Source organism: Amphiprion ocellaris, chromosome 2 (genome assembly GCF_022539595.1).
Source record: "Amphiprion ocellaris isolate individual 3 ecotype Okinawa chromosome 2, ASM2253959v1, whole genome shotgun sequence".
Classification (NCBI taxonomy): Eukaryota; Metazoa; Chordata; class Actinopteri; family Pomacentridae; genus Amphiprion; species Amphiprion ocellaris.
Window position 1 is genome coordinate 41,490,611 of NC_072767.1, and position 17,301 is coordinate 41,507,911.

Genomic DNA, 17,301 nt, shown 5'->3' on the forward strand with positions numbered 1-17,301 from the left:
AAATTAAAGCTGATTACTGACAACTAGAACATTAACGTTACTGTTTTAATCACATTTAAGTTTCCTGAACGTTACATTAACGTCAACCAGCCACAGTTTTAAGAACTTAATGAACCACATTACAGGAACACAACACACTTCAGCTGCTGACAGGAAACAACACAAACATCGTTAGCTTGATGCTACATTTAGCTGCTAATCAGGACTGGTCAGCTAGCTCGGTTAGCATCGCTAATTCACATTAAAGCTAATATTCACTGGATGCTAACTCTCTTCTCTGGTCAACACACACGAATAAACTCCACCAACTCCTGGAGTTCACTGCTCACATTATATCTGACTCTGAAGTTGAACATGAAGTTCATTAAAACCGGCACCGATCAGTAAATCATCATTTATTACCGACCAGCTGTTGGAGTCCTTCAGTGTCTCTTGGTCCAATCAGCTGAAGAACTGAATTACTGAACTGAAAACTGATTAAAACAAGACAACGGACAGTAAAACTGTCTGTGGAAAATGTGCTGCTGCTCCACTGATAAATAGCAACAAACTAAAACAAACTTGGTGGAAGTGTTGCTTTTAGAGATTTTTTAATAAATAGCAAATATGAGGCTTTTATTTTTCTGGAAGTAAAAGGAAACATTGCTTATCCATAGTTTCGCTAGTTTAACTTTAGCTGCACTTTCACCATGTTCTAACTGATAGATCTTTTTTTTATATTAAAATAGCTGCACTTCCTTTGTATATTTGGTCGTTTCTTATGTTGCTGCTGTTTCATTGCAATTATATTTTAATAATATCCCTTTACATACAGATAATTGAAAAGAAAAAAAATGGCTCTGAAATACTCAATGAACTGATACGTCATCTAGTGTTAAACTGAATAAGAATTCTTAATAATATAAAATGTAACTGACTGAGCTGTATTAATTAAATCCAGATATTTCAAATTGAAAGAAACACAACATTGACTGAAAGATTTAAGTTAATTAAACTTTAAATTCATTTACCTAAGAAAACCATCCTTTAATGTCTTACCTTAAAATGACCTACATTTTTAAAAAATATAGCTGCAAAGCAAAAGTTTCACACTAAAGATGAATCACTGATGAACATTTAATTGCATTAAGAGGAAATATAATATTTCTATCAAATATGTTTATGTCTACAAAAATATACGAGACATCAATAAAAATGTCTGCATAGTCAAATATATGAAGTCCATCTGCATTTATACATCATAATGATGTTTAAATAACGGGAACTGCAGCCCACGTTCAGTCAAGTTAGCGGAATTACGGATAAATAACGTTTCCAGGTATCTCTTTCAAAATAAAAGCTGTGATTTGTTTTACGGGAAAATTACGCGATTTCAAAAATGTGATTTTGAAAATGTAAATCAAACTGTAATAAGCGTTAGCTAGCTGCTCCACTTGCTCTGAATATTTTTGTTCTCGTCTTTGTCAAGCCCAAAAGAAAAATGAATCCATATTCTGGGTACATTACCGACAACAGCATCCCTGGAGTGACCGGAAAGGTTAGCCGACCTAGCGGAAGTGCTAATGAGGTCTGCTCTGGCACGGTTTATTACCGTCACACATGTAGCTTTGAAAATAAATCTTCTACAAGACACAGAGCTGTAGCTCCGTTTCAGTGTGAGCTCTAATGTTTCTCTGTGTCTGACTTCCTCTAATAAAATCCTCCTGTTCACTGGGAGCTGCAGCTACCAGAAATATGAAGATCTATGTATGGGTCAGACTGAGAGCCAGAGAGCAGCGATTGGTCAGACTGAGAGCCGGAGAGCAGCGATTGGTCAGACTGAGAGCCGGAGAGCAGTGGATTGGTCAGACTGACTAAAGAGTCGAGGACTCTCTGTCCCGCCCACATTTACGGATTCTGCTGTTTACCTGCTGCTGCTAACAACGTTAGCCTCCAAAAGTGAAGATAAACTCTACAGGTAAGTCATTTTTGTAACTAGTTGTACTCTTCTCCACATCTGGACAACATCACATATAAAGCAGTGAAGTTACTGTAAGTTAACATCAGACTATAACCTCTGATATAAACATGTTCTAACATCGTGTTTTAAAATTGTTCTGTAAATCTGAGGTTTCCTCATTTAGTGCTAATGCTGATGCTAAATCAGGTTCGTCAGTGTCATAAACGAGTTAACTTTTAGCTGTAGCTAAGTTTCCTGCAGATCACAGCTGATCAATCATAACGGATCGATAATTGCTGTTTTAATTATCAGCAGATATAAATAAATCTACGTTAATGTTCCTCCACAGAACTGTTACTGATGAATGTTAATCTTTCAGTTCAGTTCTGAGTTAATATCTGTTCTTTGCTTCAGAGTTTTTTTCTCTACAGCAGTGTATGGTGAGATAACTGTGATAATTGCTAATGCTAATGATACATTAGAATAAAACAGAATAAACTTTATTGTCCATCTAAGGCAGTAAAATGGTCTTTAGCCTCAACCAGGAAAAGAAACATTTCCATATGATTAAAAACAGAACAAAAACAGAACATTCTATTGTGTTCTATTCATATCCTGATATGTCCACTCTGATATTTAATGTTCCAGCAGTTGGAATGAAAGAACCTTGTGGATCGTTTCCTCACTGTTAGTGTCTTTTCCTTCCAGCCTTGGTCTGGATCATTGGGGGCATCTAGTCTGATGGACTGAGAGCTCCAGAGAACATGAACATCCAGCTGTGGTTGTCTGAAGAGTCTTTTCTCCTTCATCACTGTGAGGAAGAGCAGCACTGATGTCCTCCTCATCCTACCAATAATAACAATACTGCTGCAGATTCAGCTCCTCTCTTCATTATACAACTTGTCCTGTGACTGTTCAGTTTTTACAATTCACTGTCAGCAACACATTATTTATTTCATCTCTTTATTGCATGTGTTTACACATCTTTACAGTTCACAATAGTTAAACAATGTAGTTTTAAAATGTGCAATAAAGGAAATAATGAAGCTCTTGACCTGAATGCGTTGATGTTTTAATGCTGCATATCTGCTATAACATGGACTTTTTAGATTGTATTTCTGCTACAACAGCAGAGATGAACTTAAAGGTGATAAATGGAACCTGTGAATACTAAGAACAGAGAAAAATAAACTGCTGAAATAGTTGCTCTGTCCTTCTGTAAGTGAAAGTTAAACAGGAAGTGGTTCACTGAGGATGTCATCCATTCAGTCTCCTTCTTCACATCTAGATGAGGTTTTCCTTCTGTTGGCTTCGCTCAGAAGATCCTCACAGTGAACATGAGACACCTGAGATGAAGACAGACATCACAGTATCAGCATCAACAGCAGAGGTTCATTTTAAAGCATTCCTGGATATATTTCCTATTTCATATAGTTTTCCAAGCACTGAAAGACAGAAAGGCCTGCAGTCACTTTAGCTTTAGGAGAGGATTTTATTATCTAGCTTATCTGTGCTGTAATTTAAATGCAATAACTGTAGTGTTCATCATTACTTTGATCATATTCTGGGAGGTTATTTTTCTAATCTGCACTAAGATGTACTACAACATGTGAATCAGTCATTAAACAACGTTAACGACTAGAGAGTAGATTTACTGTTTTCTCCAGTTTAACTTCAGAAAACCAGCAGATATTCAGGACTACTGACAACACAGAACCTTAACCTCACTTTTAATCACATTTAGGTTTTCTAAACGTTACATTAATGTGAACCAGCGTCTCCATGAACAGTTTTATCAACTAAATGTACCACATTACATTAACACAACACACTTCAGCTGTTTACATGAAACTCAACACAAACATCGTTAGCTTAATGCTACGTTAGCTTAATGCTACGTTAGCTTTAATCAGGCTACAACTGAGCAGCTACCTCGGTTAGCATCACTAATTCACATTAAAACTAATATTTACCAGATGCTAACTCTCTTCTCTGGTCAACACACACAGAAATAAACTCCACCAACATCTGGAGTGCATGGCACACATTATATCTGACACTAAAGCTGCATATAAAGTGCAGTAAAAGCGGCACCGATACGAAAATAAACATTAACTTACTGAACTATTAGTGTCCTTTCAGTGTCTGCTGCTAGAATCACCTGAAGGCAGAAAACTGGTTAAAACAAGCCAACGGGCAGGAAAACTGTCTGTGGAAAAGGTTCTGCTGCTCCACCGATAAATAAACCAACAGTTATTATATCAGAATTAATCCAAACAAGGAGAGTAGAGTCTGCTGCTTCCATCCATAGGACCTGTCAATCATTCCAGACCAGACTGTCAATCAAGTAGTCCCGCCCCCTGGCTTCGCAAAACTTTAACACTCTATAAAAAAAATCAATATTGATTTATTTTAAGATCATCCACCTGAACTCTCATTTTGACCATGAAAACTAACCAAAAACAAAATTATATCCAGTCTATGCACTGTACTCTGTTTGGCTCCACACTTGCTGATGACCACTTCCGGTTTCAGAAAATGAAAAAACTGACCTTTTTCGTTTCTGTCTCTTACTGATTTTACTTCTTTTGTTATTTTAAATATAAAATGAAAATCAAAGCATTTTTAAAATTTCGTATATCCCTTTTTGATCATGAAAAGGAAAAATGCCTTGTATTTCAATTTTAATTTTTGTATTTCAAAACGAAAATCAAATAACCAGTCGTTTCTTGTTTTTCAATACCCGTTTCAGAACAGAAAATCCAATTACCAACATATACAAGGACCCATTTCCTCCACTGCTGTGCCCTTGAGCAAAGTTTTAAACCTCCTAAGCTTCTTGAGTTTGCTGCTGAGTGGACGACAGATCCGGCTGGATTCTGCAGCTTTATTCTGTGAGTAAAGTAATGAAACTTCCTTGATTGGATCCAGTTTGCGCACAAGATTTTTCCTAATTATAGCAGAAAAAATAGGTCATATTTCCTGCATATATGTCTCAGTTCACCCTCCAGGCCAGAGTCTAGTGCTCTAAACAGGAATAAAAACACAAATAAATCTGCACAAACTCCATCATTTGTTTATGAAAATCATCTACGGAGCTGTGAGCCGTGTTAAAAACAAAGGCAGAATGCAGCCGTGTGATTGGCCGGCGAGCTGAGAGGAGGTGCAGGTAATTCAGACTGACAGAATCAGAGTCGCTGGACAGAATCCATTCAGGAGCTCCACTGAAGAATCACCTGTTTATCCGACGTCTCTGTAGGTGAGCTACCGAAAAATCAGATAAAAAACATTTCATCATGGAAATACAGCTAAACAGTCACTAGAAAGCAGGTTTTGGTTTGTTTTTATGTTTTTATTCAGTTGCATTTGCTGCTCAGATGCTTTAATTACTGACTGAATTAATTTAGTTTGACATATTTGTATGAAAACTAAAGAGATAAATATGAATTAGCTGAGATGTTATGAAAGCTGCTCATAAAATTAGAGTTAAAATAAATATTCAAATGAAATAGATTATTTGCATGCAATCAGCTTAGAATATCACACGTTTTAACTGTGCTAATTGGATCCTTTCATACTGTTTTCATTTATATTGCATGAGTGGATTATTGTTATGGATGCATTTACATTTCAAGCAGCATTTTCATGTCACAAACATAAAAATGCTGCTCAAAATGTCGCATAAACGTAAAAATGCTACTTAAAATGTCACATAAATGTAAAAATGCTGCTTAAAATATTGCATAACCATAAAAATGCTGATTAAAATGTTACCTAAAGATAAGAATGCTGCTTAAAATATTGTAGAAATATAAAAATGCTGCCTAAAATGTTGCATAAACATAAAAATGCTGCTTAAAATACTGCATAAACATAAAAATGCTGCTTAAAATGTTGTAAATATTGAAGTTAAGGTGCTAATAATTGCACTAAATGAGGTTCTTCTTCAGTAAACTCCTATATAGCTGCTGTGTTGTTCACTAATTATGTCAGTAGATTGATTCAGCAGCGTCCCTGAAACCTTCTGAGTAGGTAAATAGGTCACCTGTCATGGCCCACATCCAATTAATCCTGCTGACTGACCCGTTGTGACTTCATTAACCTCCGTTCTTAACCTGCTGTCCTATTAGGATGTGTTTCAAAAGTTTAATTAAAGGAAACAGGACAGAAAAGTTTCACCACTGATTCATTATTGTTAGAATAATAAGAGAGCAGAGGGCTGACTTAAAGTTCTGCAGGTTTGTTTCCTCTGTAGCGGTAAAGAGGAGATCAGAGGATTAGTCTTACTGTACCTCAGAGCAGATAATAGGATCCATGGAGATCTGGAGCAACTTTCCGAGGAAGAAATGGATTGAAAAAACTCAGCTCAACATTTAGAAACTCTTCTGGAAAAACTAGAATGAAATGCATCTTTTTCTACAAGTGTCTTGGGATTTAGGGTTTGTAGGGATAGGGTTAGTAGGCTGGGGTTAGTAGGGTTTGTAGGGGTAGGGTTAGTAGGTTGGGGTTAGTATGTTGCCAGATCAGAGAACAAAGAAAGAACATTCTCATACCAAACATTCACAAAATGTTTTCATGATGTTTTTAAGGCCTCTGATGACAGAATGTATATATATATATATATATATATATATATATATATATATATATATATATATATATATATATATATATATATATATATATACTATTATAAAAGGTTCCTGTAATGTGACATGATAACAGGTGGAACATTTTTTTTTCTGCAACATTCTGAGGATGCTGCTGCTGACAAAGTTCTTCAAGAAAATGTTCTCAGTAATAAAGAAAGATGTTCTCAGTGCACGCTCATAGAGGAGTCTTCCATAAAACTATTTAAAAAAAAAAATAAAGACAACAAAACCGCTCAATGCAACAAAATTCAGAAAAATTGCATCTTTCAAGAACTTCTTGGCCTGGTCACTTCTCTACAGTAGGGTTAAGAGTGTCTGACCAAAGCTAGATTATTAATTTATGATAAAAGCAACCTGTGCTTGATCATACAGAAAGTTGTTAAAAAGAATACCTGATGTCTACGGGTGGAAATAAGACTACCTGAAGGCTAATGACAGACACCAAAGATCACTTCAGCACACATGTGGAAACAAAGAGCCCAGAGGTAACAACAAACAACCAGGGCTGGATGTCTCGCATGCTGGAAGAAAATAAAAGTGCTGTGCTTCGTCAGGCTAGACCGACCCTGAATCCAACGTTTCTCAGTGACCACACCTCTCTTTTCCTGCCTGTATGAATATTCTGGGAACTTTCTGCTAAAAAAAGGACCAGAACTTTGCAGAACTTTCTCAGAACTCCACTCCGTCCCTGTGTCTAGAACCATGTCAGGACCGAGGCCCGTGGTGCTGAGTGGACCCTCCGGTGCCGGGAAGAGCACCCTGATGAAGAGGCTGATGAAGGATCACGAAGGCGTCTTTGGCTTCAGCGTGTCCCGTAGGTTTCTGTTCCTGCTGCTGATTGGCTCCTGACCAGGACGTAGGACGCCTTCTGACCTGGCAGCGGGTGGTTTTAGTAAATCTAGTAAAGCTGAGACCAAGATGTTCCTGCAGCATCTTCTGAGTAATTCTGTTATTCCTACATGGTTTCTAATGACGTTTTTAACCTTTTTCTTCGCAGATACGACCAGAAACCCTCGACCAGGAGAGGAAGATGGCAAAGGTAGAAACTCCAACCTGGCTGCTTGATGTTTCGATCAGCCAACAGCAGCCTTGGATTTGGATTTTCAGCCACAGAACTGTCATAAAAGTGCATTTTACACACTTCTTTGCTGTCTACACAGCCCTGGTCTGCAGAATCCCCTCCCTGCTCAGACACTTCTTACTCCCAAGTGAACTGCAGCTGGTTTTGTGGCCCTGTCTAGCTCCCTTCATATCTAAAATGGGATAAACCTCTTATTTGTCCCTTTTTTTTTATTATTATTATTTCTTTCTTTCTCCATAGGGCTGAACAAGCTCCCCATGCTTCTGGGGGCTACGTTACTGCCCGTAGCAGATGTGCTTTCCTCTGAAGACTTAGAAATGTCGAGCTCATTTTCGTGTCCAAACGAATCCGAGCCCACAGACGAAGGTGACCTCAGTGTGGTTCCTGACAGTCTTTCAGAGGGATGGGGGTTACTTTCATCATCCTCAGCGCTGACTTCTGTATAGGAGCTAAATCATGTGAACAAAAAAAAGAAAAGCCAAAAGCACAAAGAATTCAGGAATCAGGATCTGACAGTTTACACTTTGGAGTAAAAAGCTTTTGAAAATAGCCCCCTGTGAAGCCTCGCTAGCGATCCCTGTTCTAGTCCTGACTCTTTCCCTTTTTTCATTTCTTCTCACGGCTGTTTTGCATCCAACCATTAGCAACACAGGAGGAAGATTTAACAAGGATCCTTTAAAAACGCCGCCGCCACGTCCCTTTAATTAAACACTGAAGAGAAGTCCTACTGATCCAAAATACATCCATCGTTTGGGTAAAACGAGGAGAAATTGCGCTCACTTTGGGCCGTAATGAGCTTCTGAGTTTGCGCAGAAACATTTCATCTGCTGCAGTTTTAAAAGCCATTAGTCCGGCTTATTATCTATATTTGTTTACAGCCCGGTCACTACTTTCTGTAAATTGTTACTCCGGCGCTGGTCGACTCCTTCATGCTGTCATGCTAATGATTGTGTGCTACCATTAGAGCTAGCAGCGTGTTTGCTTCTGCTGCTTTTAGATCCCTGCCAGGTTTTTGATGTTTGGCAGATTTAGGCGTGTGGACAATATAATGTGCTCTGCTACTGTTCTGCTAATGACATCCATGAAAAAGCAACATACCGCAGTGAAAAACACATCTAATCTGTGCATGTGCTTCCAAAACACAAAGCTGCATTTTTCTTTGTCTGGGTTTTTCAACACAGAGTTCAGGGAACATCATTTAAAATGGGACCTAATAGGCAGAAATAGTGTGATGTCCACTGTTTACCATCATCTGTCACTAAACTGGAAGGAGCTATCATTTGTATTGCTTTTATAATTTTCAGTCGAGGCTGGATTGATTAGAAATGCTGTTTCCTGCAGATTACCACTTTACGACGAGGGAGGTCATGCAGGAAGGCATCGACAACGGAGAGTTCATTGAGACCGCAGAGTTTTCTGGCAACTTCTACGGAACCAGGTGAGCAAAATACCTTTTTTTGAATGAGTTGCATACTTCTCGTTTGACATTTTTATTGCACATTCTGCTCTTAAAGCAACCTTAACCGTCCCAAGGGAACATTTTCACATCTTAATTTACACTTTCAATGCTACTCTAGAAGCTTTCTAGCCATGATCAGAAGAGCATATGTGTTTCTCGTAGTGGTTGAACTTAATTCAATAGAAACTGCTGCCTTGTGCCCTTGAGCTGCACAGCAAGGATCAGGAGGATAAATATAATAGTCTGGTGACAGATGGAGCTTTAACCTCCATTAGGTCAAAAAGAGCAGCTCAGCGTCTCGTGTGTCACGTTTAATCTCTGCCTCCGATTCTGAAGATACCAGCGATCCTCCTACCTCAGTCAGGACATGAGAGAGATTAAACATCACACGTTTCTTTACTGTTCCTTCAGTAAAGCCGCCATAGAAGACGTTCGGGCCAAGAACCTGATCTGCATCCTGGATGTGGACATTCAAGGGGTGAGAAGGATTAAAGAGACCGACCTGAACCCCATCTACATCTCCATCCAGCCCCCATCCATGGAGATCCTGGTATATTTTCACTAGAATGAAATACTAGACAACAGCCAAATTCCTCGCAGAAATGTCTTTTTTTTTTCCAAAATGAAAAAAAAACTAGAACAAGCAACACCAGCGGGCTGCTGTAGATATGGACAGTTTGCACTCAACTCACAAAAATGTTTATAACCAACTTTGACAGTGTAAAAGAAATCAGCAAAAAATTTAAATCTGGCAACAATGAAGCCAGAAAAAATAGATTGAAAAACTGTAAAAAAAAAAAAAAAAAAAAAGGGTAAAATAACAGAAAATATTAGTAAATAATGACATTTTTACTTGATTTAAATGCAGCAAAACAGTGATTTTTTTTTCGTCACATGTAAAAAAACAATTATTTATAAAATCTGGAATCTAAAAAAAAAATTATGCACAATTTTACCTGGTTTTTATTTTTGACATTTTTTTAAAGTCATCTTTGAAAACCTTTAATATACAGTAATTTTGTCTAAAAATAATAGTTTAATTTAAACAGTGTAACTGTATGACCAAAGATTGTAAAAGAAGAAGTTTCCATTTATAAAAATACAGGTTTTTTTATATCCACATTACTGACACTTCTGGTCTGTTGTTTTAGGGTTAATTTTTCTGGTGGTTTTATTAAATATTAACCCTAATTTATCAAAACATGAAAAAATCTGTACACTAAATCGTTGAAAACATCAGTTACCAGTCTGTAAAAATCTAAATGTTCTTATCCTGTTCATGATTGTTTTAGTAATGTATACAGTTTTAGATGCACACGTTGGTACTTATAATAATTCAGTCGTGTTTACACATCTTCAGAGAGGAAAATGTTGTAATTTTGCTAAAATAATTTACAATTATAACACTGTAAAAATACAATAAAATTATGAAACCACAATATTTGTGTGTAATCTCAGAAGAAAATGTGTAGCAACATTTCTGCTGCTGCACTTTTCAGATTTATTCTTTTTGTATGTGCGGTTTCAGGTCTGTAAGAGTGAGTAATGTGTTAAATTCTGTGCTTTGAAGGTGATATTAAATAGCAGAAGTAATAATTTGATCCTGCAGCAGCTACCATCTTGTTCTTTCATTCTCAGGAAAAGCGTCTGAGGGACCGGCAGACGGAAACAGAGGAGAGTTTACAGAAGCGTCTGGAGGTGGCTCGGATCGACATGGAGCTCAGTAAGTTTCTCTGCAGATCTGCTGAAATAAAGACAACATTATCTGCAGCTGATTGAGTCCTGACCTGCAGGTAAGGAGCCCGGAGTGTTCGACGTCGTCATCATCAACGATGACTTAGAGAGGGCGTACGAGGAGCTGAAAGAAATCCTCAATGAAGTGAGTCAAACCACAAAACTTCCTGCTTCTTATTTACTTCATACCACAAACAAGACAGTTGTTGTAAATATCTGTGACTTCTTTTCTTCTCTCTAAAGGAAATTCAGAAAGTTCAGGCCAAATCATAGAAAGAAAAGCCAGACTTTGTGCTGCTGGACAGAAGAACTGAAGTTTGTGATTCTGAGAAACACCAGAAATAAACCGACCTTCTGGAGAAAAGTTTGTTTTTCCTTCAACCTTCAGAGGTTTGCTCAGCACAGTTCTGGTGACAGATAGGAATGAAGGGTTGAAGTGTTTTTGTTCCTGAACAAGGGTTTGTGTTAGATTTAGTGAAATCAGTGGTGATCTTTAAATCTGCCAAATCCAGCTGCTTCTGGTCTTTAGAGGCTCAGATTTGGAGCTGGACGCAGGATGAGCACAAAATAATCAGTAACTGTTGTGTTTGGTGTTTAGTTCAACTCTATTTAAGCAGAAATAAATGTACTCATAGTTAGGTGTGTTAGCAGAAACTACACTGATTATATTTAGGATTAAATCTGTTTAAAAATGGGCTGCATATGATTCAGAGATGAAGGATTTCTGTGTAAAATCACATCATATATTCAGTTTAAAACATTTATGTCACATTTATGCACGTTTGTATACAAATGAGACAGAATAAGAGAAGAAATTAACACTTCTTTGACATTTAATAAATATTTCTTTCACTCTTCACAAGGCTGCTGGACTGTTATTAATATGAGGCATTGAATGAAACCTACTAATTTAACCCCATTTATACATTTCAATAAAATGCTGCAAATAAAATCCTGTTTAAAGCCGTCAGTAGGAGGCAGAACAACACAGAAAACATTCTTACTTTAAGGCCAAACATGTCAATCTGAAGCTGAAGCAGAGGAGAAAAGTCAGAACTTTAGAACTTGTCGCTTCTCAGACAAAGTTTAATCCCTGATATTTCCGTAAAACACACAATCTAACGTCTAAGTACGCTTTAAACTCATTAAGACACATCACAGTTTTAAAAATCAGGGTTCACCAAAGTTCACTTATGAATCCCACCCGACAGAAAACACACACACAGCTGAACGAAACATGCTGAATCATTCTGTAGAAAATCAACCAAATCTGAAAAAAGCTCCTCAGAATCAGCTGATTTAAATCCAGTAACTTTAGTATATGTGTGCAAAGTTTTACCTTCATACTGTGAATATTTTCAGAATTACAAACCCTCAGCATACATCAGAAGTAGGTAGAAATTTAGCATTTTTCAAATCCCTTTGGTCGTTTTTTTCCATAATTTCTGAGCCTCATAAATTCTTCAGTCCAGCAGATAAACGCGACATCTGAGTTCTGTTAAAACTGCAATTAAATCAGTTTTATGTCCATCCAGGTGTCACAATATAAACACTAAATTTAGTTTATGTTCATTTTCCTATAGCCAACTGTGAGCATCAGTATTATGGGATGTATCATAGGTTGAACAGTAAAACTGCATCAGTTTAATGTCATAGAGTCCCAGAAACAATCACTGGCTCCCTGGATGTGTTTCTGTTTTCTGATAATTCAGCAGATTTAAACTTTAAAAGGTCATTCTGGGTAAACTTTACGGCTCATATCAGCATGTGTGACAGGTGGTTGGTCAGAACTAGTTCTAGACAATGAAAGGAGCATTTTTACTACATTTGATACCAGAATCATCTAATAAACATGATTTATTCTGTGGAAAAACAACAACATGAATTTAAAAGCATGACATTTGGACTCACCTCCTATGTACCTGAAAACATTCATAGTATGAAGGTAAAACTGCATTTCTTTGTTAAATCTAATAAAGTTACATAAATAATATCTGATTCTGAGGGATCAGGTTGGAGGCACTGATTTTTTTTTTATGGATTCACAAAGCTGTAAAGCTGCATGTTATCTAGAAAAGATGTATTTTTACTGGAAGAAGGGACCCTGAAGTTTGATGCGCACCTGATCTCGTTTCTCCTCTTTCTGTTTGAGGAAAGCTTTGAGCTTGTCGGTGGAGAAACACACTTTGGAGCGTGGAGCTTTGTGTGGAGCTCGATGTGTTCGTAGCCAGAGGTTCTGGAGACACTCGGCTGCAGTCGGCCTCCCCCTGCACACATTTAACATGAGAATAATATCTGATCATTTCAATCAGACAGCCCCACAACAATAACCTGTAGTGCAACTAAAGCAGGAAACTCACCAGGATTTGTTATTCAGGCTGCTCTTCATGAAGGTTAAAGCTCCTTCTGACAGACCCGGATAGCAGCGTCCAAACTGGATCTTCCCTTTCTTGATATTTTTGTCCTGCTCCCAGCCGTCTTCTGCATGAAACGGGCTGTCGGCGCTCAGCCTAGTAGAAAAATAAAGAAAAAACACATGCATTCTGACTAAAAATATGTCACTCTGTGCAATGTGTAGCAAAAAACTGGTCCTACAGTCAGCAATCCACCACAGTGGTATGCAATTCCACCATGATGGTAAAATTAAATAAAATTAAATAAAATGAAAAGAAATTAAATGAAATTAAAAATACATTAAAATAGTAAAATCATCATCAATCTTAGATTAAATGGTAAATCTATTTACCATTTTATTTTATTTATTTTATCACCATAAAAATGGTGATAAAATAAAAATGATATACATTATAGAACTATACAATATTTTATTTTATTTATTCTTTATAGAATATATGTAGAATGAAATAGATTAACATACATAAAATAAAATAAATTAAAATCATCATCTATCAAAGACAAAAAAGTGATAAAATAATAATATATATTATAAAACTATACAATATTTTATTCTACATTAAATCAATTAAATTAAAAACAGACTGAAATAATAAAAACATCATCCACCACAGTAAAAATGATAATAGATGTTATAGAACTATACAATCTTTTATTCTATACAGAATATAAAGAATGAAACATTAAAATTAATTCAATAAAATTTAAAACAAGCAAATACATTTATTAAATCAAAAATAGATTGAAATAATAAAATTATCATCTATCATAGACCAAAAAATTTTAACAAAATAAAAATAGTAACATATAGAACTTCATATATAGAATAAAATAGATGAAAATACATAAACACATAGTGCTGTTTAAAAAAAACAATGGTAGCAGGGAAATAGATTCATCCTTCAGCATCTAAGATATATGACAAGAAATATGATGATTACATTGAAATAACATATATTTCAGAAAAAAATATTTTTATAGAATATATAGGGCTAGAATATATAGAATAAAATAGATGAAAATACATAAAATAAAATCACAGTGCTGTTTAAAAGGACAATGGTAACATTCGAAATCAAAGAAGAACAGAATTAAAAAAATCATCTTAAAATAGCATAATTAAAAATGTACTTGTTAAAATCATCAGTATTGATTTTTTTGTATTGCTCTGGAGCAGCAACAATATAAAATACTTTCTAAAATCAGAACAAACTTCGGTACTTACATGATGAAGGACAGAACTCCGATCGCCCAGATGTCGGTCTCCGGTCCGACTCCTTGACCTTCCAGGATTTCCGGAGCTTTAGGAAGCACAATATAAACTGACAAACAGACACAGGACAGCGATGGTAAAGACTTGTGCTTTTAGAGGCCGTTTTTGCTCACATGCTGAAGTTCTTTTGTTAAAGGAAAATGGCTCGAATCTCATATAAAAAGATAATAAAATGGACTTGGGTGTGTTAGGTTATGGCAGCTAGGATCAGCTGAGGTGGATGAAGTTAGGCTGAGTTATTTCCATCCATCAATCCGTCCTCCTCTACAGAATGCGTACCTTTGCCAGGGCAGCCTGTTGGAAGGCCGACAGAGGTCAGAGGTTTAGTACATTAGACAGATCTACAATGACACAAGCCTTAGTATCTTAGTTTTACTTTCTAATTTAATGATAAATGTGTCACCTCTACTGTCTGACATTCCCTGGATGTGCTCGATGTTCAGAGGCTGTCCGGGTGTGAAGGACTGAGCCGAGCCCAAGTCTACGATCTTGATGTGGTTGTTGTCGTCCACCAGCATGTTGTCGGACTTCAGGTCCAGGTGGATGACTCGGCGGCTGTGCAGGTAGTCGACTGCTCCCAGAATCTGAACCAGCAGTTCGGCGACGTGAGTCTCAGCATACAGATCTCTGAGGAGACGCAAAGACGGGCATGTTTGTGAAGCAAAAACAGCATTAAATGACAGAAAAAAATCTACTTGATTAGCGAAATGTCCACAGTGAGGAAAATCTCTCCACAAGAATCCTTTGGTTACATCAAAATACACAAGAAAAGACAAGAAATTACCCTCTTAAAACACTAATGCAGCAAAAGACTGGTTTAGAAATGGCATAATTTGAAGAATTACTCCTACCTCTATTACTGCTGCACTTTCTACCTCACATATGCAGACCACTTATGTGCAATAACTGTTTCAACCTCATGTAAATAGTCTTCTTAACAAAAAAAAAAATCTTCTGTGTATATTACGTTCTCTGTGTTTTTGCACTGTGTTTCTATTTATTCTGTACTGCCTTTATTCTATTTTTTCTCCTTGCAGCTGCTGTAACGGTGAACTTTCCCCACTGTGGGATCAATAAAGTTTATCTTATCTTATTTGAAGCAAGACTATTTAAATTTGTTCCTTGAATTCTTGGACTGAGGGACCCCACGAGAAAGGCTGTAGTTGAAAAATAGTCTACTGTCTTCACTTTTTGGGTTTTTTTTGGCAGATAGATTTGTATATCGTCTGCAAAACAATGAAAAGGAATCTTGTCTTTCTTAAATATGGACCTCAATAGAAGCACATATCTGGAGAAGAACACTGGACCCAAAATGGAGCCTTGAGGAATGCCATAAGTGAGGCTGTAGTCGAACAACATTCACCTAGATGAACTGAAAAGTTTTTGCTGAACACTTTTTTTTGTTTCTTCTGCCCAAACACTTGTGCACAACTGTTGACTTGTTAACCACAATCATTAAGAAATCCCTCTCCTGATATCAAAACTGGTGACAAGTAACAAGATAATACTTGATTTTTATTATTATTATTATTATTGGCAGATTGGCAGATAGATTTGTATATCATCTGCAAAACAATGAAAAGTACCCTATTTTTCTTAAATATGGACACTAATGGCAATATATATAATGAGAAGAGTACTGGGCCCAAAATGGAGCCCTGAGGAACACCACAAGAGATGCTGTAGTCAAACAATGTTCACTTGGATGAACTGAGAAGTTCTATATTTTGTCACTTCTGTCTGAACTCCTGTGCACAATTGGAAATTTTGACTTTCTGTTGACCTGCGAACCACAATCATTTAAAAAAATCCCTCTCTTGATACCCAAACTCACAGGTTACAAGATAATACCACTTATTATTAATATTATTATTTCAAAATATCAGTTTTATGAAGCCATAACAGAAGCATTAAGATTGAGAAAGTCAAAATCCATCTATGTTTTAATGTCTTCCAAGCAGTCTGGTCAGGCTGCAATGAGTCTCTATTTTCTATTTTTAGTGGCAGATAGACTGGTATATCATCTGCAAAACAATGAAAAATAATCCTATTTTTCTTAAATATAGCCTTTAATGGCAGCATATATATTGAGAAGAGGACTGGACCCAAAGTGGGGCCCTGAAGAACCCCCACAAGACATGCTATAATAGAAAAAATATTTACCTAGATGAAACAAAAAAAATTCCCTTCAAAGTGAAATATTTTATTCTGGAGTAATACAGTTCTGTCACTTCTGACTGAAAACTTGAGCACGATTGGAAATTTTGACCTTCTGTTGACCTGCAAACCTCAATCATTAAAAAATCCCTCTTCTGACACCAAAACTGGTCACAGGCAACAAGATAATACCATTTTCTTAATTTAAAATTTTACAAAAGGTTATTTATATGAAGCCAAAGGGCCAAAGGTTCAGCTAGAAGATCTGGTCTACAGAACATAACAAGCTTAGAAAGTGTAGGAGCAGATTTAAAATTGCTCTGTAATTATATTGGTCTCAGTGGGTTTCACTCGTAATTAATTGATTGTCGATTTTACCTATATCAGGTAGGAACCTTTGTGGCTAGGTAGGGTTTCCAGCCGGAAGGGACAAATCAGTCTTTGACCGCTAAACGCCTAACGCTAAACGCTGTACACTGAATGCTGAACGGCAACTTGTGAATGGGAATTTGTGCACTTTGGAGTTTGCTGGGAAACCAATAAAGACACTGTGTGCAAGGCAAGTTAAAACAATTTGGACTTTCATTCATT

At 36.7% G+C, this 17,301-nt stretch overlaps 2 protein-coding genes across 10 annotated transcripts in view; one reads left to right on the forward strand and one right to left on the reverse strand.

Annotated features, from left to right (window-relative positions):
* Nucleotides 1-4,809: 4,809 nt before the first annotated feature.
* Nucleotides 4,810-11,727, forward strand: guk1b (guanylate kinase 1b). Of its 4 annotated transcripts, none has more exons than XM_055004787.1 (9): nucleotides 4,810-4,833; nucleotides 7,290-7,405; nucleotides 7,589-7,630; nucleotides 7,913-8,038; nucleotides 9,014-9,110; nucleotides 9,543-9,681; nucleotides 10,770-10,854; nucleotides 10,925-11,010; nucleotides 11,109-11,727. In XM_055004787.1, the coding sequence occupies exons 2-9, from the start codon at nucleotides 7,294-7,296 to the stop codon at nucleotides 11,136-11,138; spliced, it is 717 nt and encodes a 238-aa protein (XP_054860762.1). In that variant the 5' UTR covers nucleotides 4,810-4,833; nucleotides 7,290-7,293; the 3' UTR covers nucleotides 11,139-11,727. The 4 variants fall into 4 exon arrangements, with proteins under 4 accessions (XP_054860762.1, XP_035804057.1, XP_023125932.1 ...); XM_035948164.2 differs by lacking the exon at nucleotides 4,810-4,833 and adding an exon at nucleotides 5,044-5,198 and having other exon boundaries at nucleotides 9,543-9,609; XM_023270164.3 differs by lacking the exon at nucleotides 4,810-4,833 and adding an exon at nucleotides 5,045-5,198.
* Nucleotides 11,681-17,301, reverse strand: part of obscna (obscurin, cytoskeletal calmodulin and titin-interacting RhoGEF a) — a 75,375-nt gene continuing 69,754 nt past the window's right edge. For 3 of the 6 annotated variants that reach the window (XM_035948160.2, XM_023270172.3, XM_035948162.2), the window contains 5 exons: nucleotides 14,957-15,180; nucleotides 14,833-14,847; nucleotides 14,506-14,602; nucleotides 13,226-13,375; nucleotides 11,681-13,132 (listed from right to left, as the gene is read on the reverse strand). In XM_035948160.2, the coding sequence (XP_035804053.2) occupies nucleotides 12,952-13,132; nucleotides 13,226-13,375; nucleotides 14,506-14,602; nucleotides 14,833-14,847; nucleotides 14,957-15,180 (667 nt within the window). In that variant the 3' untranslated portion in view covers nucleotides 11,681-12,951. The remainder of the gene's footprint in view (nucleotides 13,133-13,225; nucleotides 13,376-14,505; nucleotides 14,603-14,832; nucleotides 14,848-14,956; nucleotides 15,181-17,301) is intronic. The other 3 variants (XM_055004782.1, XM_035948161.2, XM_035948159.2) reach the window with 3 other exon arrangements.